Genomic DNA, 18527 nt, shown 5'->3' on the forward strand with positions numbered 1-18527 from the left:
TTTTTTTTTTTTTTAAATGGAATCATACGTATTTGTTAAAAAGAAGGTAGAGTCTACCATTTGATGAATTTAAAAAGACATTCGGCCCTTACCATGACTCTCAACAGGTCCCTTACCAATTCCCTTCACATTTGTGAGGGAATAAAGACTCAAGTGTACATGTAACCCACCCGGATTAAGGGTTGGGAGCAAATTAGGTTGATATTGACCGCAACAAAAATGCTCTCAATTTAGGAGTGATTTGAATTCAGAGATGAATTAAAATATTTTGTGAATAATAAAATAAAAGTTGAATTGTTATTATATTTTATTCTGAAATTTGGGAAAGTTATTTTAAAATTTGAAAAAGTTAAATTGTTTATTATATTTTGTGTGAGAATTTAAAAAAATTGTAATGATAAGATAAGATGAGTTGAGATGAGATTAGGTGGATTTTGAATTCAAACAGGACCAGTTGCCAATTTAAAAATTCGCTTGCAACTCAAAAGACTCCATATTAGCTGTAGAAATTTCTTTTTCATTCAATGTATTTACCTGCTTACTCGGTGTCCGCACTCTGCTCAACCACTAGCATTTCATGGTACAATGAGATGACCTTTGTAATGGAACCCGCATATGACCAGTCAAGCCATCGTCAATTGTTTCTTTTGGTAAAAAAGTCATAGCGATCAGCTATATCTCATGGTTTGGGCAATGAAACTTAACCCATTCTTCAGCTTGCTCATTCACTTATCGGCAACGTGAGCTCAGGTGGGAGAGATCAGTTCATTATAAACCTATTGCCAAATCGAGAAGAACCAGCAGCTCATAAAACTGACCACGACGGTAATATGGAAAATTCATTTGTTTCTCTTTCCCCCCCCCCCCCCCCCCCAAAAAAATACTAATGTTGGTACACAAGTAATATTGTTTGTGGCGACTAAAATGATTGAAACACTAGAAGACATGAATGTGATACAAAATTCACATGCCTATTTTTGGTACCCTTCGGATCCCATCCAAATCATGGAAAAATTAACATACCGGCAATCTCCCTTTTTACTACTGGCAAATCCTCAATGAATGAACAACCATCATCTGCCATGTCTGGTGACAAATACTATCCCAAGTATCAGTGAACCAGCCCATCCACATTTGTCTTGAGGAATACTATTGATTTTTGAACAAGGTTGATGGAACCTGGAATAAGGAACGTGTAAGAGAAGCATTGACAGAATGCAGGAGGAAACATGACATTGACCATCGTAACAACTACTACAATCTCCAGAGTCCAGATATGACGCTCCATGGAAACCATAACTAAAACCCAGCACATGGACCAATAACGGATAAGCCAGGTAAGGAGAGGACGGAAGTATAATCTAAAGCATCCTTTGGCATATTTAAAACCACCCACTAGTTACATCTCTTAGATTACCTGAAACTGGAACTTCAAGTTTGTATAATAAATAGTGCGGCCAGATCACATTCTGTAACAAGACTAAATAGTGCGGCCAGATCACATTCTGTAACAAGACTATAGAGCAACTTAAGGTCCAATCCGTAAACCCCACGTTAAAAATCACAGATTACAGATGCTTACTAAAGAAGCTTAAAATGCAACAACCCTGTGAATGATTCAAGCATAACTATGCACTATAATAGTGAGAATAAGGAGCTCAAACAGTGTAAATAAAGACTACCCATCCATTATTCTACAAACTTGATAAGATGATCTCCCATTTTTATTTTGGGTCGATTAATCCCATGAATAATTGACTACAAAGGCTGCTCATAGGAACCAGATCTACTCATTCTAACTAAAGGCAACCAACAACATGAAGCATAAAACATGAATACGTAATGTACTTCAGTTTTATAATGATTAAAATATAACTTGTATAAATAAATGTCGAGACATACCTTCACATGATGCGGCATGATCTTGATATCAAAGGGTACATGAAGCCATGCTTCAGGAGGATAGAATAAGAAGTTCTCCGGCTTGCTGGTGTACACATCTGCATATTGATGAATGTGATAGGCAAAAGCAGATTCTTGACCCGTGTCAGTGAGGAATGTAGCTCCAAAAGATCTATTGAACATTCTCTTCATCATGCTGCATGCCTTCTGCCGTTCTTCATTAAGCTCCTCCAAAAGTGACTTGTACTTTGCATTTCTCTGGCTGGTACCTAAAGTTGAATGCAATTTACCCAGCAGTTCCTGTATGATGTGAAATTTTGCCTGTCCATAGTGGAGGCACAGAATTAAGCATAATATATTAAAGCTTTGAAAAGCAGAGGAAAAAAATGTGCCACAGCTCATCATCAACCAAGAGCAAGAGAATTCATTTAACCAATTTAAAAGAAAACGCTATATCAAAGTTACACCAACCTAATCAACAACCATATAATATCAATAATTTGCATTGATTAACTAGTTGGCAAGCTAAAAACCAAAGCCCACAAACTCCTATGAGAAACAAACTAGTTGACAGCATGAAGTGAGCCAAATCTGGCAAAAGCACTCCAAATTCTCTAAGTGGCGTGTCAACAACCAAACAAGGTAATTTTTTGGAAGATTTTATTTATGCGGCCCATTGTTTTAGAGTTAAATGGTCTCAGCTTCCATGACTTTCTTGTAACAGTTTCTAGTTCTTAATTTGGTGTACTCTATGTTTACCTCCGCTGTACTTGGGCTATGCCTATCTTTATCAATATAATTACTTCTTACTTACAAAAAAAAAACAACCAAACAAGGTGGCCTGTGGGTTGCCCTGCCAAAATAGTGGGGGCAGATCAAGGGGTCCAACAGTCCTTGTTAACAAAATGTTAGTTTTATACTAAAGCAGTGGTATCACTAGAAAAAAAAAAAAAAGCCAAAACCCAAAAAAGAAAAATAATAATAATAATAAAATAAAAAAATGGATAGATGTCCAACAACGGATCACTCCAGACAAGAAAATTATATAATTCGTTAGCCTACTCATCAATTCATTTAATTTGCTTGTTAGAATGTAGGCCAAATGTCGTATGTCATTTAAAATACCCATCTGACAGTTACTTGTTGGAATATTTGATTAAGCTATAAAGCAAATTAAATCCTCTCATGGCATCCATGTCAACCAATTTTGGTTGGTGGCATCATGAGATTTAATTGTCTACTTACTGATATAATTCAAATACAAGGCCGAACAAAGTAAACATTCTGGGCCGACTCATAGAGAACCAAGGTAAATCATTGTCATTAATTTTTTATCGGTAAACAAGATTTTATTGACCATAAGAATAGGCAAGAGCCAAAGTAAATGGGACATATACAAGAGCAATGCCTAAGTGTGCTAGATTAATGATAGAAGGAATTCATGAAAAGTCATGCCATGAAAATCAATTACAATTGATCAATGGAGTAAAGTATTGAAAAAGAAATTTCTAAGCTCATCCATTGACCGCTCTTGATCTGCAAAACTTCTTTCATTCCATTAATAACATTTACTAAAACCCAACTTAATTATTGCATTTAATTTGCCTCCTTTTTTCTTTAAAAAATTCTTGGACTTCACCGATTTGGATCAGTTGATACTTTTTCCTATCACTAAATTTCCCCCTACTTATCCCAAGTTGCAATTCTATCTCGGATGCTTTGAAATTGGCCAATCTCGAAAAACTATTTAGATGATTTATCCATAATCCATGCAAAATTAATAAAAAGTAATATATATATATATAGTTTCTACCAATTTAGCCACATGATAGAACACTTTTCACAAGTACAATGAAAATTTTGATTTATTTTTTGCAGTCGGGGTAAGAAGATATGGCTTAATAACAAGTCTTCACTGAATCTTGCCTCAGAAAACCTCAACAGATGTTATCCCTCTACAGGAAACTCTGTTCGACAAAACAAATATTCAACCAGGCAAATTATATTCACTTACGCATCTTATCAACAATGTGAAGAGAAAACAAAAGTATAAGATTACCAAAAAGATTTCAAGAAATACGAAATAAAGTGCAGAATACCTGTTCAAAACGGTAGCTATCCTCATTTTGTGTATGTATTTCGCTCTGCATTAATTAGCAACACACCCTTTTAGAGAGGAAGGAGGATGGATGGGAGAGTAGGGAGAATAACATGATAGCCGGTGGTAACTACAAGCTGCCCAAGTTCTGATCTCAGTTCTACCAATATTCCATGAGTACAATAGGATATATAGCGGCATTTCCAAATGACCACTCTGAAAATCAATAGACATTACCCAAACATGGTAGTAATCCTTTACTTTTTCTCTCACAAAAATGCATTCAGAATTGGCTAATCCTATATATTTTGGCATTTAAGAGTTTGTATTACAATGTCACTGCAGGAGTCAGATTCATAAACAATCTATATTTGCTGTATTTTTTTCCTAATTCATGCAATCTCATTCACCTTCAAAATTTGTTGAATTCTGAATGGAGCTTCTTCAAAGAATATCTTCCACAATCAAAATGCCAAATGCAAGCAGTGTAAGAAAGACGCTCCTTTTGTTTTTTTTTTTTTTTTGGTTTCCATTTTTCTCATCTAGGCACCTCATATCAGTGAACATCTTACACTTGTAATCAAATTGAGGGATGAATTCATATAATGGACCACCTACCTCCTCACTCAGAGACAAACTAAAGGGGAAAATAACTTCTTGAAATATTAGCTGGCCTTTATGACCGAATCCTTAAGGCATGAAATAAAAAAAGGCATGGAATCTTTAGGACGTGATTCAAATAAAGGGCTAGGTACACCACTACCCTGTAGATTCCAGTCAGTTTCAACAAACCCCTTACACTTCCATGTTAAGAGATCAAGTCTACGTTTTCTAAATTATGTTGATGTCCTTGATTATACATAAAATTGAACTTCTGGAAAAGCCTGCCACAAGCAATTCAGAAACAAGTTGGAAAACCTAGCAAAAATACATACTTCAAGTTCATGGATGATGGCTGCAGTGCGCCAACCAGCCTTTGAGGGTCCTCTCAGGTCACTAAATAGATGATCCCCAAAATATATTACCTAACAAAGGGAACAAAAAAAGCAAAGGTTGGGGGGGATTTAGTGACATATCAGTTTCACATAAAAGCATAATAATTTCTAGAGCATAGATTTGCACAAGCAATCAAAGCTCTTCAACTAAGTTTTTTGAACAAGCAACGAGAACTGAAAAAAAAAAAAGAAAGTGGATTGGCATGAAATATAGATCATAATAGTTCATTTACCTCTGGGCCATTCCACTTGGTTATTTGGAGAAAAGATTTGAGGCATCCATGGTAGTATATTTTATTTGGGAGAAAAGAATCCACCTTGGTGAAAGCTAAAGTGTCCTTCTCTGTGTCATAACAACTACATTGAAAATCCAAAGGACAAAGTGAATGGACACCAGACAAAATATTAGAATGGTAATCAGTGCCTTCTTAGAAAGATGAAAATAACACTCAGGTAGTCAAGTCAGAGAGAACATGAGAGGAAAGTAACTAATAGCAGACATAGGAAAAGAAAATGGTTCAGATAACCTAAGAAATCATAAAAAATAAGAAAAAGAAAAACCAGTCAGTTTGTTTATATCTATGTCAAAGTCTTGAGTCTGGAAACAAAAACCATAGCTGAGAACATAAAGTAAATGAGTTCAAACTCTTGCAGAAACGACATATCAACTCCTCACACTTGTCAGGTACAAAACTCCAGTTTTTTTATGGAAAAGGCACTTTTTTATTCTTTTGTTTGTCAACCATGCTCTCTTCAGAACAACAGCAAAGCAGAAACCTCAACAATAAAGGTTCATTGTGACTGTCCAATCTCCATGTGTGGCTATTTTCAAAATGAAAGGGAAATCCAAATGCCCTCATTAATCATGTTGATTTTATGTCAAGGCATTAATTTTAATTTTTTTAAAAAAAAGTTTTAAAAAAGGAACAAGTAGAAGAAGAAAAAGAAGCAAAAACAATGACGACAAGCACAGATTTTATAACTTATGCTCAAGACTCTAAAAACAGACTAAAAAATGGTTTAGCAGATTGAAGATACAAACCGGAATGGATGCTCAGAGGTGTAGAACTCTGGCTTGTTGGCCTTAGCGATCACAACATCAAAAATTTCCCTCCAGGAGTCTCTGTAACCCGTAGAATCCTAATTAAATAAAAATAACACTAATTATACTTAAACAAATAGGCAACACGTTGTTTAGCCATCCAAAAAACAAACAAACAAACAGCCAACACATGCACAACACAGATTATGCTTTAACTTCCTGTCCTCTCAAACAATATCAATCGCCTTCCTTTGAACTCATATTTGTCAGTGGATAAGGTAATTATTTAATGCCATCTGTAAAATTTGAACTTTTAGCTCATTTACCCAACTTTCAACTAATAAATGATATAACTATTTTAGCATTCTCTGAGTAGTTTGCACATGATCTATTGAAAGACAACAAGGAAAAAAAACTTCATAACAGAATTCAGAACAGAAACATTATATGAGAAAGCAAATAACTATGTATATGCATGTTTGAATGCCGAAACTAAAGAAGACCAAGTTGACATTAAACTTATTTTTTTTCACCAGCAAAATGTAGAAAATTTATAAAGTTTAATAAGCTCTTCATATCCAGTAAACCCACTTGAACAAGCATAAAACCCTTGATTTTCTAACGCAAAAAGCGTTATAATGTTATATTCTTGTGAGAGAATTACCTCCAACATAAAACTCATTCCTCCATCCACGAAGTAAAATGGAGAATTTGTCAGCAAGAAAAGTTTCTTTCCCTTGTCCCTTAGCATCCTGAGAAACCGTAGCAGTTCCCCCTAAATTATCCACATAAATACAAGTCCAAAGTCTCAACAGAAAGATGAAAAATCCTTTTTTTATGAGTAAAATGAAAAGGAAGACAAAAAATAAAATGTGATTAAGACCAGGTACATGGCTAGGCTTTTACTTGTATCATGAAATCACAAATATCAGACAGATGGGTTTTAACTTATGTCATGAAACCACTAACATCATGAAATAAGCACGGTGCATAAATCAGAATACATGAAATTTAAAAAGTAAAAATGTTTAGACCTACATTTTTAACTAGGTATCTAGGAGGATCAGCAAGAATTCCCCTGTGAACCAAGCCACTATGGTGGACATGCTGAATTGCACGATTTACGTCTTCATAGATGTAGCAAGCATCAAATTCCAGCTTTGCATCAACAAAATGTTGCACAATATCTGCAATAAGGCAGGCCTACAAAGCCACAGTGAAAACAATACATTCAGGGTGTTTAAAGAGAACAAAAGATACCCTGTAATTCAATATGTAAGCAGGACACATGTCCAATATAACTCCTCTAAATCAACCACAAAGAAGAAAGAGAAAAATTACTCCACCTACATCACGGCCTGATTGATTAATTGTCATACAATTCACTGAAAGTTTCACAGAATCGAAATTGGGTATAACATTAATTTCCACTTAAGTGTCTGTTTGCTACAAAAAGACACAAATCTTAAATATTTAGGATGCATGGATAAAGCTGAAATCCATTCCAGTTTCTGTCTTTGACATGGACATGGACGATATATAGGATGAAGAAGTAGAAATGAACGAAAGAAACAATTTTTTCTACAATCATAGTATATCAATTTGGGCACTAAACAAATCAAAATATTTCAGGTTCTGAGAGTTCATTTCGCTAATCAATATCTCAATATGAAGGGCTGTCTCCCAATTCCTAATGTATCTTTTGAAAAGAGTTCATGCATAACCTATGTAGTATGAACGCAAAGATGGATACGACACAAGCACGGCCGGAAAGAAAATTATACAAGAGATTTAATCTCTTTCTCTCTGTGGGCACTGAACAAATCGAAATGCTCCAGTTTCTGAGAGTTCGCTTCACTAGTCAATATCAATATGAAGGACCTCCCAATTCCTAATGCAACCCATTTATAGAGTTATATGCATAACCTATGTATCATGAACGCAAAAATGGATAAGACACAAACACAACCGAAAATAAATCTAAACAATCGATGTAATCTCTCTCTCTCTCTCTCTCTCTCTCTCTCTCTCTCTCTTTGTGTGTGTGTGTGTGTGTGTCTGTGTGCGCACATGTGAGCACAATTTCTTCCTTAAAACCTACACATATGATGTACAATGTTTACTGGCATGTTTCATACATGTCCACAGCAGGAAAGAAAAATATGAACATGAATAGAATGAATCTGTTACAAGTTCATTGTCTACAGTTATCATTTCTGTCTCCCAGCCCAACATGTGCCAGAAACTACCACATCTCATCTGGCTCTAGCCAAATAATGTAATTTATACAACTAACCTCACTAAAGCAGAAGAAATCCATCAAACCCACAAGCCCACGGGCTTGATCACGGCCAATGTGCCGTGTCCCGTATATCTCTTTTATTTCCTTCCTGCTGAGCTGTATATTCATATTGAAACAAAGATATGTAAGAAAAGTTTATCTATTTGAAATATATCTATGCCTTTTAACTGACCAAACTCAGCAATAACAATCTAGTCAAATAGAGCCAGGAAAAAGGCTCGAACAATATGTCAAGTATAGGAGTTATTAACCAACAAAGTAGAGATGGGTAGGTCAGACAGAGATGTGAAGTACATTTGTCACTATAAAAGATGAAAAAAGAGTCTCATCATTATTAAATGAGAAATACCTTGTGACGACCAAAGTAGCACCCATCTGGCTCAATAGACCCAAAGAAATCCAACTTCAAAAGACATCCTTTTAGTCTATCATAGTATAGGCCTCTAATAGGAAAAGTCGGGTCATATTCAAATTCCATGCATATGTCAGGATACCTAAGCTGAAAGGATCAAAATACACAAGCAATAAAATAACAGTCGCATATACAGCACGCCCTAATTGCATCATCTTGACAGAATAAAGCTAACCTCGTTAACCATATGCTCCTTTGCAAGATCATAAATCAAACTCTGCAAATCGGCAGAGTAATGTGCTAAAGTGTAATCATAGTCGAAGCCATAAACTTGTATGTTGTCCAACCGTAAGTTCTTATTTACATAAATGCCTAGTTCCAAAATAAACGACAGTAGCGATCAATACCACATTGATCCTGGATCTAATCAAATTCAGCTGAAACAAAAGTAAGCATAACAGACCCTTCGGATTCATCTTGGGCATTGCCTTCAGCGCCTTGGGAATCTTGTGAAAGCCCTGTCTTGCAGCATCAAAGGCATGCTGGATCTTCGCAATTTCATCATCAACTACCACAGTATTCGACTGAGCTTCATCATTCGACTTCAATTCAATTTGCCTGGATGAAGCAATCACACTATAACCTCGAAGCTTGCTTCCTCCAAACCCTTAATTTTTTTTATTATACAACTCCAGTCAGGCTTAGTTGAAGAAATAAAAAGCGTGTCTACAGTGAAATGAATACTTTTCATGTTAACATCATATCGTGGTGTTGTAGGAGTCTCATTGAAGCAATGAGACTTGAACGAAGCGAAACAAGCACGTGAACTTGATAATTGCTCGCATTAAAACCTTAAGTCTAATACCAAATGAAGAGCGATCACCTATCCATTTGTAACATAGGCAAACGAATATATGCAATTTAAAACTTATTCGTTTCTTTTTTTTTTTTTCAAAATTTACGATATGCTTATATTTATATGTGGTGGAGAGAGACAGAGAAAGAGAGAACCTTCTCCAACTCCAGAAGCCGAGCATGCAGTCCTCTGCGACAGAAAAAGGAAGGTAATTGTAAGACTGCCGCACAAAAACACACGAGATATGAGGCCAGAGCGAGAGATGTACTTTAATGGAGGAAGAACAGAGGGAGACAAGCCTGCGAAAGGAGGCCATGGGAGGAGAAATGAGGTTGGTTCAGCTGTTTAAAGTCGCGCAATTCATTCACGTTAGGGCCTTTTTTTGGGGGGGTCCTGACTCCTGAAAGCTCAGCGAATGAACGACTTGTGTGAGAAAGTCAGAGACGATAATGAATAGTGCTTGGTGTGTTTGGTATGGACAGATGGTTTGGTATACAAACACAAATTCAAATGCATCTCATCTCAGCCCACTCGGTTTTCACCATCTCAACACTGTTCATCGAAGTGACCATGTACTGACACAAGCACATAGACACCTCCCGCACCACAAGCACTCTTCTCTCACCGTCAGCCCCACAACTCAGTCGATCCCCCAATGTTTCCGGCCCGCCGCCATTACCGTTCCTCACCGCCAGCCCCCCACAACTCAGTCCATCCAAGAAAATCCAAAACCATCCAAAACAATTCACAAATCCAAACCAAACCAAACCAACTCAGTCCATTCAAAAAAAAAATGTAAGTCCCAGAAAAATCCAAACAAAATAAATCCACAACAAGATCGAGAGAGAGAGAGAGAGAGAGCGAGAGCGAGAGCGAGAGAGAGATAGGGATAGAGATAGAGAAAGAGATACCTGGAGATGCGGCGACGTGGACGTCAACGGAGGGTAGCGGCGGCGCTGGGCTGCATGGAGGGGGTCTGGGGGGCTTGGGTCGCGGGGGTTTGGGAGGGTGGGGCGGGGGCGGGGGGGAAAAAGGACCGAAAAAATAAAAATGAAACCTCGGCAGCACGTGGCCCATTTTTATATTTTCGAAAAAATATAACAATTGTCATTTTCGATTTAAATACGTTGTTAAGATTTTCATTTAATTAGTGATATTAGTTTGTGTAAAATATACTCATCATTAAAAAATGTTTTGACTCGTTCTTTTATCAAATTTTTATAAAAAATTAAAATTATCTCATTTCATTTTTATATTTAAATTTCATTAATATTCATAAATTTTCTGTCTCATCTTATAAAAAAAAAAAAGGCAAATTACGCCTAAGTTATGATTTCGATTAAAGCCATTTGATTATTATAAAATATTAAAATATTAAATATCTCTTGTTCAAACGATGTGAGATCTTATTGGCTTCTTATACAAAACAGTACGGACTCATTCAATGGGTCTTTGTCACATTAGTATTTTCATAGAGTGAAACAGATTCATACTTAATCAAAAATTCAAGTTTTAAAAAATAGAAATAATTTGTACACGCTTTAAATAGAAAAAATTTAAATAAATTTTTATAAAAAAAGAAGTAGATCTCACTTAAAATATGTATAAAAAAATTATTTTTTATTAATAAGACTCTTTTTTTTTATAAATGTTAGTATAAAATTTATCTATTTAAAATTTGTACATGATATTACTCTTTAAAAAATCAAAAATACAAATTAAAAAAATAAAAGTAACGGCAGTCTGGAGAAAGGTGGTCTAGTAACGCCAATAAATTATTTTAAATAAATAATATTTATAGTCGTGGAGTGTATAAGTATTGTATAATTTTTTTAAAAAAATAAATAAATATAGAATTTAAATGAAAAAAAATTTAATATTTTAATAATAGGCTCTACTCTTTTAAAATAATTATACAATATTTACACACTTCACGATTATACGTAATATTAGTCATTATTTTATATGCATCATTCCGTTAAGTAACTGCAGGTATCTAAATTTCAAAAGAGAAAGTAAGCATCATGTATTTAAAAATAAACAAATATAAAATTTATATAAAAAAAAATTAATTTTTAATTATCCACTTACTCTTTAAAATAAAAAATAGTTTTAGTGAATCAAGGAAAGACACAGGATGGAGAGGATAATACCTCAAAGTCACGTGCACAAATGTGAAATACAATAATACACAAATGAGCGTGTGAGCACTCCCAAGCTTATGGCTCGATTGGGAGCGACATGAGAAGAAAATTTTATGAATAATAAGATAGTTTATAAATAGATAGTTTAAGTTGAATATTTTTTGAATTTTATAAAATGAAAAAAAGAATTGAAAAAAAATATTATAAAATTAAAATATTGTTAAAATATAGTTTTATAATATTATTTTTGTTTAGAAATTTTAAAAAGTTGAATTATTTTTTATTTTTTGTTTAAAAGTTTGAAAAAGTTATAATGATCAGCTTGAAAAAATTATAATGATTAATTTGAAAATGTTTGTATTTGAATTATATTTAGAAAGAAAATGAGATGAGAATTTTAGGATGAGATCTATTTCTAAACAAGCCTTTACAGCATCTTCGTTAGATTATGTAAATATAAAGTCATAATTTACATAATATTACATGATTTTACATTTAACTAGTATACTCAAAACCTAATCTCATATTAGATTATCTATTTATTAGTTAAAATAATAATAAAATATTAGTAATTTAATAATAATATTTTTTTTCTAATTTATTTTTTTCATATGTTACAATTATACCATGCATATGTTAATTAATAATCAAATTATAATTAACATATGATTGATAGACACAAATTATAATTAAGTACTAGAATCTTATGAGCTTCAATTTTTTTTTTTAAGTATGGGTGAATAAAATTAATTAATAGCAGAACAATAATTTAATGTAAAATAAATTGAATGTAAGAAGTTTAACGAGGGATAGCAACACAACACGCAAAGTGACAAAAAGAGACTGGAGCAGCTTATAATTATAAAAGTCATTTATATAGTTTTGGTCTAGCTATCATAAACATCAAATTTAAGGAGTTAATTTACTCTAACTAAAAGTCATTTTTCTTTTTCAAAAAAAAAAAAGGTCAATTTGCATAATCCAATGCAGTAAATTTTATGCTTTATTAGCCAAACTCGACCTTTTATTTGCATTAGCCACTCAAACTATAAAGGAAATTGAGAGAAAACAAGGAGACATCGAAGATCGGAACAATTGGTAGAAGAAGAAAGATCCAGTCAGTAAGCCCCCTCACTTGGGTTTCTTTGCTTCTCTACCCTTCGAATCCATCTTTATTGCGGTCCATATCTTTCTGATCTTTTATTTCAGTGGGAATCGCGCGATCAAGCCCTCTAGATTGAGGTACAATTCGTCGCAATATGTTATATTCGAAGCTCGCAGTTGTTGAACCTAATGGGTTCTAGGTGTTCTATTTGAATGGGATTGCTTCAATTTTTTTATTTTTTATTGTTTTTGAAAGAGGGATTGCTTCATTTTATTGTATTTTGTGAAAAGGAAAATGATTTACACACAATATTTTTCATAATATTTTATATAATTATGTTTTAAATGAGAGGTATTTTTGTAGAACATCTTATAAAAAAGTAACATTATTTTACAAAATATTCTCATTTTATAATATTGTTGTACAATATATTGTGCAATGTATTGTTTATATATTATTACTCTTTAGCGGGGATAATGAAGATTCTGGTGGAAAATAAATTTTCTCTTTGGGTAAATAGATAGAGCGATGTAGAATTGAGTTTAGTGATTTGTTCGAGGCGGTAATCACAATGAAACAGAGATATTGAATGGCACTGGAATAACCTTTGTTGGGACCCAACAATCGGTGAGAGTAGATTTGTTAGAAACTGAGATGAGATACATGAGATGAGATAGGATTGTTTCAGATAAAAATTAAATAAAATATTATTAGAATATTATTTGTTAATAATATTATTATTTTAAAATTTAAAAAAATTAAATTATTTATTATATTATGTATAGAAATTTAGAAAATTTATAATGATAAGATAAGATGAAGAGGTTTATGTATCCTAACAGGGCCTCTTCATCTTGTTCTTAGTATAGATTTTATTCAATATCTACTACACGTGATCTGCATGTCTCGCACGTGTATTTTTGTTTTAATTTTTAATCCTTAGATCTGGAAAAGATTTAACTCTATTGCTATGCATCGATGGTTGGTATGACATTTCTTGCTCACCAAACCTGACACCCTTGCCAATTCTTTATCTATTTGAAACTGAACTTTTTACTCTGGGGCAACTTGAATGCAAATTTCCTTATCTGGCAATGCAGGGAGATGATCCAGCACAGGCCTTACACACAAAAAGTAGATGTGTACAATTTCGGGATTGTTCTCTGGGAACTAATCACAGGAATGCTTCCGTTCCAGAACATGACGGCAGTGCAGGCAGCATTTGCGGTTATTAACAAGGGTGTTCGTCTGATTGTTTCCCATGATTGCCAACCTGTTCTCAGTGAGATAATGGCCAGATGCTGGGATGCCAACCCTAATGTCAATCCTCCCTTCATTGGCGTTGTCTGAATGCTCGAGAACGCATAGATAGAGATAATGACAAATGTCTGCAAGGCCCGTTTCAGGTGTTGCATGACCGAACCAATGACAGTGGACTGATTAGAAAAGAAATAAAAGTGTTGCAGCAACAAAAAGATTTCACAAATATAAACTAACAAATTGGTATGGCTTCATATCATACGTACGTTATATCTACTTTACAATCTAACATACCATATTAAGTTGTATTAACTTGCGAGTTTATTTTTATCAAATATCTTTACGACTAAAGCATTTTTTGAAAAGAAAATATCAAACGAGAAAATATTCACGAGAAGGAAGAAGCTAAAGAGAAGAAAAAGAGGTAAAGGTGGTGATTCCATAATAGCCTTGTATATTTTTTGGTTTAATTTATTTCTACTGATAGGGATAAAAAATGGAAAGTCATGATCAAACATTTGGTTTTGGTGTTTCTCCTTGAAGGGATTACCATTGATGAATTAGTAATAGAATATGAAATTGATATTTATGACATATGTATAATTCTCACTTTGGTATGTAATAACCTATCTTGTTTAGCTGTTGGCCTCTTTCACACTACACCTGGTACATTTTACCTGCAAGCACACCGGTCATAATAAAAAAATTGAAAAAAGAAACCATAAATTAGAGAGAAAAACAAATTAAAGATTTCAATCGGAGAAGTTAAGGATAACTAGAGTATGGTACTATGGTGGCCACACTCACACGTCTGACTTGACGAGCTAGGGATGAGGTGTGTTTGTGCGACATGAGTTTGAAAGTTACGGCAGATTGCAATTTGTTAAAAGTAAGTTGAAGCCTTCCAAACAAAGGAATTATCCGAATTCCCTTGGTTATACCCTATGGCTAGTAGGGTCTTATCTTTTACTGATTCGAAACTCCAACGAATGCATATTATTATTATTATTATTATTATTATTTTAAAATAAAATACCTCTTGTATTCAACCTGAAGGATCATTCATTACAAAGTTTGTATTTCTCTAGACAACTACTCACAAATTATGGGGCCTTTTCTATCCACACTCTCAGAATCAAAGTATAGAGCTGCTTTTGCTAATGTAGTGCTGCTATGTTTTTCTCTCTACGTACAAAACTCACATGCCAATTGGTTCTATCATGAAGGTATTTCTTTATTTCTTGTATAATGTTCCCATAGTAGGAATAGTCTTCATTCTCATTGTTTACTACATTGATAATAGCGTGTGCATCCCCTTCTAAAATCACTTTTGTAAAACTCAACTCTTTGCATAATTCTGTTGTTCTCCATAAGGCAAGACTTTCTGCTATGGCTGGTTGATGCACATATCTTCTTTGATCACATGCTGCTGCCAATACTTCCCCTTTCTCATCTCTGATAATGATGCCAATTCTCATCTTCCTATTATTTTGATCCACTGCTGCATTCCAGTTGGCTTTCACAAAGTTCTCCTATGGCTTTCTCCATTGCTGATCATTCATCTCTGAGTTTGTTGTACTTTTGGAGCTCTTCAACAACTGTTGGGCTGACTGAAATTCTTGAAGTCCTTCCTTTGCACCAACCACACTAATGAGGCTTTTAAGCTTTTGATCATAAATGAACTCATTCATTCTCATCCACAAACCCTTCATTGTTGTTGTTGTCTCTTCCAGTTCTGCATTGGTTAATTTTACCCTCAACTTCTCCCAAAGATTGAGAAAATCTTCTTCTGCAGTTTTCCATTTCTGGATTGGATTGATAATCAATGCCCATACATCATTTGCAGAGGGCACTACCATAATAAGTGCATCCCAGACTCGTCTTCTTGGAGGCAAATAGGACAGAGGGGATTTTCCACAATTGTTTTGTTGAGTAAATTCCTTCTTGTGGCAAGCAGATTGTTATCTGCTTTTCATAAAAAAATCTTCACTTTCCCAGGGACATTTAGGTCCCAAATGTTCTTTCATCTACTATCCATCTCGCACTCCTCTGATGATTCTCCACAAATGATTTGTTTCCTCTCAATCTCCATATAATATGCACTTTTGACTATGAATAAGCCCTTCTTTGATGGATCCCATATCAATTTGTCTTCTGCACTCAAGTTACTTAAAGGAATACTGTAGATTTGCTATACCTCCTCTTGTTTAAAAATGCTCATTATCAGTTCTTCATTCCATTATCTTTATGCGGAATGATAAGCTCATTCACTCTTGCATCTTCATTCATAATCGATATTGGAGATTGTACTTTAAAGGAGACTGTGGTGGATAACCATTTACAACCCCAAATCTTGATTTTATTGCCATTACCAACCTTTCATCTCAGATCCTCTTTTAGCAAACCCAAAGCACCCCACACACTTCTCCAAATTAGTGATGGTTTATTACCTAATTTGGTTTACAACAGAGAAGTTCTTTTAAAGTACTTCTCTTTGAAAATCACTGCCACCAAGCTTCTGGGATTCTTGATAAATCTCTAGCCTTGCTTGGCAAGCAAAGTCGAATTGAAACTCTCTAAGTCCCTGAATCCTTAACCTCCATTCCCTTTCTGTTTTCCCATCTTCTCCCAGCTTTTTCACTGCACAATCCTGTTATTCTGTTGATTTTCCCACCAAAACTCTGCACACATCACATTTAATTCCTGATATAGTTTTTTGGAAATCTTGAATACACTCATAGTATAAGTGGGTATTACCTAGAGCACAACATTTATCATAATTTCCTTGCCTACTGCAAATAGAAAGGTGTTCTTCCAATTATTAATTCTTTGTCATACTCTTTCCTTAATGTCTCTGAAAGTGTTATATTTCGATTTGCTTACCATGGTTGGTAATCCATAGTATTTCTCAAAGCTTTCACTCACTGCTGCTAGTATCTCCCTTTTATCTTCATTACTAGTATTTGAACTAAAGAAGATGGCTGTCTTTTCTCTATTCAAATACTGTCTCGAAACTTTTTCGTATCTAAGGAGCATCTCTTGTATTTTTAACCATTCATCCACTCTGGCCCTTCCAAACAACATGCAATCATCCGTAAAAAGTAGATGGTTTATTCATGTACCTCCCCTTACTACTGCTACTCCTCTTATATTCCCTTGAAGTCAGAATTATTAAGCAATGAACTTAATCCTGCTGCACAAAGAATGAACAAGTATGGAGACTAGGGATCTCCTTGTCTTGAACCCCTTGAAGGAAAAATTCTCTTGCCTGGCTTTCCATTGACCATCACAGAATAGGTTACTGAAGAAACACATAACATGATCATTTCTACCCACTTATTACAGAAACCCAGTTTTCTCATTATTGCCTCCAAGAATGGCAACTTTATTCTGTCATAGGTTTTTGACATATCGAACTTAATGGCCATACTTATCATATTTCCTTTCTTTCTAACCTTCATTGAGTGCATAACCTCATAGGCCACCACAATATTGTCACTTATCAATCTCCCTGGGATGAAATCACTTTGATTGGGAGATATGATTTATGTCAACACTTTTTTGAGTCTATTAACCAACACTTTTGACATGATTTTGTAAAGAACATTACAAAGACTAATTGGCCTATACTCGATAGTAAACATGGGACACTTTGTTTCACGAATAAGCGCAATATGAGTAAAATTCACAGATGGATTTAGTATATTACCAGTCAGACAAGAAAGAACTGTTGTGCTCACCTCATCTCCAATTATGCTCCAATGATTTTGGAAGAAACAAGCTCCAAATCCATCAAGTCCAGGTGACTTGATGGAGCCATCTGGTTAATAGCTTCTTCTACCTCCCTTCTGGTGCAAGTCTTTGACAGACTCTTATTCATCTCTCTTGATACTCTAATGTCCAGGTGCTTAAGACAATCTTCAATCTCAACTGCACTTGGCTGAGAAGTGGTGAATAACTTTTCAAAATAGGACTTAAAAGCCCCTTCAATCTCCTCTGGCCTAGAGAACCGTCTGTTTTGATCATCAACAATTTGCTTTATCATATTCTTCTTTCTCCTCTGGTTAGCACATGCATGAAAACATTTTGTGTTTCTATCCCCATGTTGATACTAATTCCTCTTGGCCCTTTGTTTCCATTTCATATTCTCCTTATCAAGGATAACACCAATCTCCTTTCGAATCCTTTTGACATTCTTTGAGTTATACCTATCCTCTTTTGATTGTAGCTTGTTCAAGGCTTCTATTTTTTCTTTTAATTATTTCCCCCTTGCTACTCCTAGATGATTACTCCACTTGACTAGAGCCCCTCTGCATCCCTCCATCAGATTTTGTAAATTGTACATGGGTTCTCTTCTCTCTATTTGATATTTCCATACTCCCTTCAACACCTTTTCACATTCTTCCCCAAGAGCCCAACTTACTTCATATCTGAAAGATTTCCTCACTCTCCAATCTTTATCACCATTCTG

The 18527-nt window shown here is 34.6% G+C and overlaps 2 protein-coding genes across 4 annotated transcripts; one reads left to right on the forward strand and one right to left on the reverse strand.

Annotated features, from left to right (window-relative positions):
• Positions 1–821: 821 nt before the first annotated feature.
• Positions 822–10262, reverse strand: LOC121259711 (5'-nucleotidase domain-containing protein DDB_G0275467). Of its 3 annotated transcripts, none has more exons than XM_041161430.1 (14): positions 9816–10260; positions 9703–9736; positions 9155–9358; positions 8927–9063; positions 8689–8838; positions 8334–8435; positions 7076–7240; positions 6702–6812; positions 6038–6135; positions 5229–5352; positions 4936–5025; positions 4002–4046; positions 1903–2223; positions 822–1179 (listed from the first exon to the last, which is right to left on the reverse strand). In XM_041161430.1, the coding sequence occupies exons 1-14, from the start codon at positions 9861–9863 to the stop codon at positions 1150–1152; spliced, it is 1659 nt and encodes a 552-aa protein (XP_041017364.1). In that variant the 5' UTR covers positions 9864–10260; the 3' UTR covers positions 822–1149. The 3 variants fall into 3 exon arrangements, with proteins under 3 accessions (XP_041017364.1, XP_041017366.1, XP_041017365.1); XM_041161432.1 differs by having other exon boundaries at positions 9155–9574; XM_041161431.1 differs by lacking the exon at positions 4936–5025 and having other exon boundaries at positions 9816–10262.
• A 2493-nt stretch (positions 10263–12755) lies between these two features.
• LOC121260821 (serine/threonine-protein kinase STY13-like) lies at positions 12756–14282 on the forward strand. Its single transcript, XM_041162856.1, has 3 exons — positions 12756–12812; positions 12901–12933; positions 13897–14282. The coding sequence occupies exon 3, from the start codon at positions 13901–13903 to the stop codon at positions 14144–14146; it is 246 nt and encodes an 81-aa protein (XP_041018790.1). The 5' UTR covers positions 12756–12812; positions 12901–12933; positions 13897–13900; the 3' UTR covers positions 14147–14282.
• The last annotated feature ends 4245 nt before the right edge of the window (positions 14283–18527 follow it).

Source organism: Juglans microcarpa x Juglans regia, chromosome 4D (genome assembly GCF_004785595.1).
Source record: "Juglans microcarpa x Juglans regia isolate MS1-56 chromosome 4D, Jm3101_v1.0, whole genome shotgun sequence".
In the NCBI taxonomy this organism is placed as follows: Eukaryota; Viridiplantae; Streptophyta; class Magnoliopsida; order Fagales; family Juglandaceae; genus Juglans; species Juglans microcarpa x Juglans regia.

Coding starts and splice junctions, on each gene's coding strand:
- LOC121259711 (XM_041161430.1), bottom strand. CDS start 9,863: ATGGCCTCCTTTCGCAGGCTTGTCTCCCTCTGTTCTTCCTCCATTAAA. Junction 9,064..9,154: donor GCCCAAGATGAATCCGAAGG/GTCTGTTATGCT, acceptor TTTTGGAACTAG/GCATTTATGTAAATAAGAAC. Junction 5,026..5,228: donor CCAAGTGGAATGGCCCAGAG/GTAAATGAACTA, acceptor TCCCTTTGTTAG/GTAATATATTTTGGGGATCA.
- LOC121260821 (XM_041162856.1), top strand. CDS start 13,901: ATGATCCAGCACAGGCCTTACACACAAAAAGTAGATGTGTACAATTTC.